Source organism: Merops nubicus, unplaced genomic scaffold (genome assembly GCF_000691845.1).
Source record: "Merops nubicus isolate BGI_N331 unplaced genomic scaffold, ASM69184v1 scaffold13721, whole genome shotgun sequence".
In the NCBI taxonomy this organism is placed as follows: domain Eukaryota; kingdom Metazoa; phylum Chordata; class Aves; order Coraciiformes; family Meropidae; genus Merops; species Merops nubicus.
The window spans coordinates 33,680-38,663 of NW_008587693.1; the positions used below are offsets into that span (position 1 = coordinate 33,680).

A 4,984-nucleotide genomic window follows, 5' to 3' on the forward strand; every position below is an offset into this window, starting at 1 on the left:
GCGGCTCCACGGGAGCGGGCGGTCTTGGCACACCCACGCCGGCGTGGAGCAGCCGTAGGCAGAGCTGCCCGAGCTAGCTCCAAACCAGCTCTTCAGCTGAGCACCAAAGCTGAGGAACCAGGGGGAGCTCGGGAAACCGCGTGGCTCGACAGCCTGCAGAATCCAGCTGAGGTCCACCTGCATCTTCAGATATCACCCAGGGCATGAAGCAATGCAGCGGCACCCCAGGAAATCTACAGTCTGAATGTGGACTTAACACCCTGAGGTCCAGCTTAGCACCACTGTCTCAAACCACCTTCTTCCCCAAAGCCAAGAGGCAACAAGAATAATTCAGCTGGCTTCCAGCGATCTCCTCCCTCCACCCACAAAAATCTGAGCTCCTTCTCCTGCCCACTCCCCTTTAATCAGAATAATTACTTGTTTTTCTTTAAACTCAGATTTGGCTACATTTAGTGAAATTTCCAAACTGCCGGATGTTGTGTGATTTTTGCTAGGCTGCCGTTTTTCACAAATTATGTGACTTTGCCATGAAACGTCTCAGTTTACCATACAAATTTTGCGCAGAACAAAAATAAGATCTTTTACTTCTGTCTCCCTCGGGTGATATGCAGCCTTTAGTTTTAATTGCCGTAGGTGTAATTTCTCCACCTACAGAGGCCATCCAGATTCAAGGGGATTTTAGCAGCTGTCACTCCTGTGACTCAGTGGATCTGCACATGCAGACGCCCAGCCAGGGCCCGGGCTGCTGCCGCCGAGATGCACTTCAGTATAGCAACAAACAGAACAACAACAGAAAAAAGTCTGGCCAAATTTAGAATGGTGTTTTCCTCTCAAAGTGCTCTGCAAGGAGAAGTGGCTAGTGAGAATTTATTAGGACAACAGATGCATTAATTTTATCTTGAATTTCGAGGCCAGAATTGGAAATGAGGATATCCCACTAGGTGACAAAACTGTCTGTCACAAGACCCCCGATTACATGTCACTTGCAGAGCGCCTGGAAAACACGCAATGAAAGAAGTCAGTGGAAGGAGGTGGGAGACTAATGCTTTCTAGAGCTCAGCGGCTTGGACCATCACACTTTGTTGTATTTGTTCAGACAGGGAAAACGTGGGAGGTGGTGCAAGCATGCTGTAACAAGAGAGAGTTTCTCTATTTATCGTTGCAAAGACTAAACACAGCAAATGACATTACTACTGCAGGGAAGGGAGACGTTCTAAGCCCAGTGCTAAAGGATTGGGGCTGTTCCTCAGCCTCCTCTTGCAGCTGGTGCTGCCCACTGGCTCCCAGCAAACAAGCAGGCCAAATAATGACATCCTTTGCCTGGAAAGGAGCAATCCTGACCCCTCCTCACTGAGAATGAGGGCTCAGCACCTTTCTGGGGACGTGTATACAGCACACACAGTAACTATTTGGATGCACATTCTTTCCTGGCTGGACAGTCAAGAAACTGAGGCTACAGGGGCAGGTTCAAAGGCTGTGGGGTTGCTGGAGCAGGACAGGCTGTTTTGCTGCTGCTGGGGCAGTTAGTTGTTGGCAAGTGTCTGAGGAGCAGTAGAGTGAGGATGCTTGAACCCCATGCACTGACTGCTGCCTCCTGTTGAGAGCTCAGGTGTGGCCGGGGGGTTTGTTCAGCAATGGAAGGGAGCAGCACTCAGCAGCATAAACAGTAGGATGTGGTGGGAGCAGTGCAGCATCAGCCAAGGAACAGCTTGGATTCACGGAGAAGGAAGGGCTGCACGCTACCCTGTCTACCCAGGCTGATGCTAGTGTGTCCGATGCCTGGAAAGCTGCCGCCCCCACAGCCTCTGCTGCTGGCATGTGAGCACGTCCTAACCCTCCTCAGCACTGGAGCAAGGGAAGGTGTCCACCTCAAGCCATCCCCTGCATCATCCTGAGCAGGGATGAGCACAGCACAGGGGCTGTAAACACACAGAGGTTAACCTGGGAGGAGAGTTTCCCCACGGGGCAGTGAGTGACACCCTCCCTTCCCCTCCTCTGAAGAACAAACTGTCTCCAGCACACCTGAAAAGTCAGGATGTGCAGACTGAACTCCGTGGTAGTTAGATAAGCTCCCAGACTTCGTATGCCCACATCTGCCCATGAGCAGAGTTTCTTGCCTCCACTGGTGAGCCTCCCCACATCCATCCCTGTTTCCAAATGAATCCCACAAATCTGCTTCAAACTCAGCACAAAGGCCCCAAAGTAGCAAACGACAGAGCTAAGACAACTCCTGAATGGGATTTTGTGAAGCCTTCCCATTTGCAGAGCAGTGCCTCCTGGCTCCTGCCCAGTCTCTGTGAAGAAGGGAGTGCAGGCCGGGCTGCACGAGCAGGCAGGGGGCCCAGGGGTGGAACTCTTCATGCAGCTTTCCAAGCAAGCCCAGCCACCTGCACCTGGGTGCTCACCTGCCTGTGAGCTGAGAGAAAAGACACCACCCTTGCAAAGAGACACTCGTGTAAACATCCTGGCATGCATTTTCAGAAGACTTTTGGAAATCAGCTGCTACGTGTTTGTCCTAAGAAGCTGTCACAACACTTTCCTGGAATACAGCTCAGATTGCTAAGCTCTGAGGCCGATTTTGCACAGATACTGTTCTTATCCTGCACCTTTCTAGGAAATACATACTGTGGTGAGCTGTGGATTTGTTCTGCAACATCAGGGAGAAATGTGGCATTAGAGGCACCTTGTCCTGCGTAACCTTGTGGCATTTCCCTTACCTTGTTCTCTTTTAGAAACACAAAGGCACTTGCTAGACCTCCCTTATTTTGTTTTTTACTACTTCAGGTCACTGTTATGGCCAGAAGACTGACAGGAACACATCCATCATGCAAGGTTGCAACAAAGCAAGTTCTTTAGGCAGGGAAATTGCATGTCCAGTGTAATGATTATTTTTCATCTTCATACTCATCCTCAACAAAATAAACTCCGTGAACCTGACTGATGACTGAGGATGGCTCTACTCTGTCCTACAACACAATGGCCTGTGCATCTTGGGTTCTTAGGTACTGTGTATCTGTATGCAGGTTGTTTGTCTTTTCATGTGGGGGTTACAGTATTCAAACATCACAGAATGGCACGATCATTATGTAGCTGATCTAATCCTGGGAGGGCAGGAGATCACAATCCAGGGAAAAAAAAATAAAACGGAAGGAAGAAAACACTGTCTGTACTTACAGTAAATGACAGGAAAGAAGAAAACAAAGTTCCTTCATCATATCTAGACAGTTTGGCCAAGACTCCTTCCAAAATGGTGACAAACTACAAAGACAAAAACACTGCAATTATTTTGAATAATTGAACAAGGGTGTAAAAAATCAGCATCAGCTTTAAAGCAGCCAGTGGAGTTCTCGGCACTGCCAAAGGAACAGATGACCTGTCCCCAAGCACAGCAGGCTGGGGAGAGGGAGAAAAGAGCATTGCCTTTCGGGTGCTACGTGGTCCACCTCTTGCTGGGTGGGAGTCACCCCTTGGTGACATGGCGATGCTGGGGACAGGAACTGGGTGCAGCACACGGACCAGCCAGCCCAGCCTCTCCGGATGGGGAAGCTGCTGGTTCTTGCTCCCAGTACACAGTGTCAAGCACGCAGCTAGCTGGGTATTCTTGCAGAAAAATTGAACTGGCATATGTTGGCAGATTATGTTTAAAGGTCTCCACTGTATAATAGGGATGACTTGTTCTCAGAAAGTTTGAAACTAGAGGAAAACACACCCCACCATCTTTCTCCCTATGTACCAGTTCCCCTCTGTGTTAGCGCAGTGTACCAGACCTACACAACAACCCAAGGGAAATGCTGGCAGCTGCACTACAGGAGCCCACTCTGATGAAAAACAATTTCCAAACAATTAAACCTGACATTTTGGAATGTATTTCCCACTACTGTCACCTCTAAATTAATTTCTTAGAAGAGCACATGGTGATCTTGCACAAGAGGAGTTATTTTGTCCATACAACCTTATACATAGGAGTGGTGACCACTTCTGCGTGCCACCCAACATCTACACAGCAGCACTTAGCAGTGCCACCCCCAACTGCAACTACCCTCAGTGCCGTGGGGTGATGCTGACCATGGGGTGTTACCCCATTAACATAACACCCCTTCTTTAAAACCACTTCTGGCCCAGTATGGCAATCCTGCTAGCAGCACGTTACATCTCACGCAGTTCCTAATCATCAAAGAGTCACCATGAAAGGACTGGGAGATGTATGATCTTGCCTGTGAGAAACAAGAAGCCAATTCAACATCTTAATGTGTCACATTTTAATGGAAACACACATATTAAAAATGCAATGTTAACAGTGAATCACTTCACCTGGAGCCGAAGGTTACCTTTGCCACTAGGAGTGTTATCATTTCTTTGACGGTTTCCTCAATTAGTTCATCTATTTTTGAATGGTACTGGTGCTAAAGAAAAATAAAAGGAGAAGGGAAGGAAAATATAAGCATTGATCACAGGCAGGAGCTCTATGGTTGTCAGCCTCTTCCCCTGGTAAACCACACTATGCAGTATTAAAACAGAGAATTATGAAGCTTATGACCCTGTGCTCCACTATATTGGCCCGCGGTTACTTACGGTTGCAGGAGATACCTTGAATTCAGGAGGATATTACATCAGTTTGTGAAGCACGGGCAAACCCTGCCCTCTTCTGTGAGCCCTCAGCTCTGGGAGCCACACACAGATGTCGTGGGGGGTGGGAGGGAGGCTTTGCCATCCCTGTGAGCACCAGCACCCAGCACTCCTAGAGACTCTGAAGTGCTTTTGCTTCAGTTCTGCAGGCTTTCTCCTGTTCACTTTGCACATGGAGGGCACCTGACAAGGCTGCCCTTGCCTAGGGCACCGCAAACCACCCAGCCCTTGGAAGGGGAGTGGGGAGGGTCTGCAGCTCCAGGGGAGCTTGCAGGGAGTGGAACCACCGGGAACGCTGTTGCACCCTTCCCATCTACTGCAGCAAAGCACTCGGGCCAAAGTTACGCACCGGGTTCAG

General features: G+C 49.2%; 1 protein-coding gene across 1 annotated transcript in view; it reads right to left on the reverse strand.

Moving 5' to 3' along the window:
- Nucleotides 1–4,984, reverse strand: part of LOC103781313 (calcium-dependent secretion activator 1-like) — a gene marked incomplete at its 5' end in the record, with an annotated part of 70,696 nt that overhangs the window by 26,164 nt on the left and 39,548 nt on the right. Inside the window, 2 exons of the mRNA XM_008949021.1 lie at nucleotides 3,175–3,258; nucleotides 4,329–4,403. Of these exons, the coding sequence (XP_008947269.1) occupies nucleotides 3,175–3,258; nucleotides 4,329–4,403 (159 nt within the window). The remainder of the gene's footprint in view (nucleotides 1–3,174; nucleotides 3,259–4,328; nucleotides 4,404–4,984) is intronic.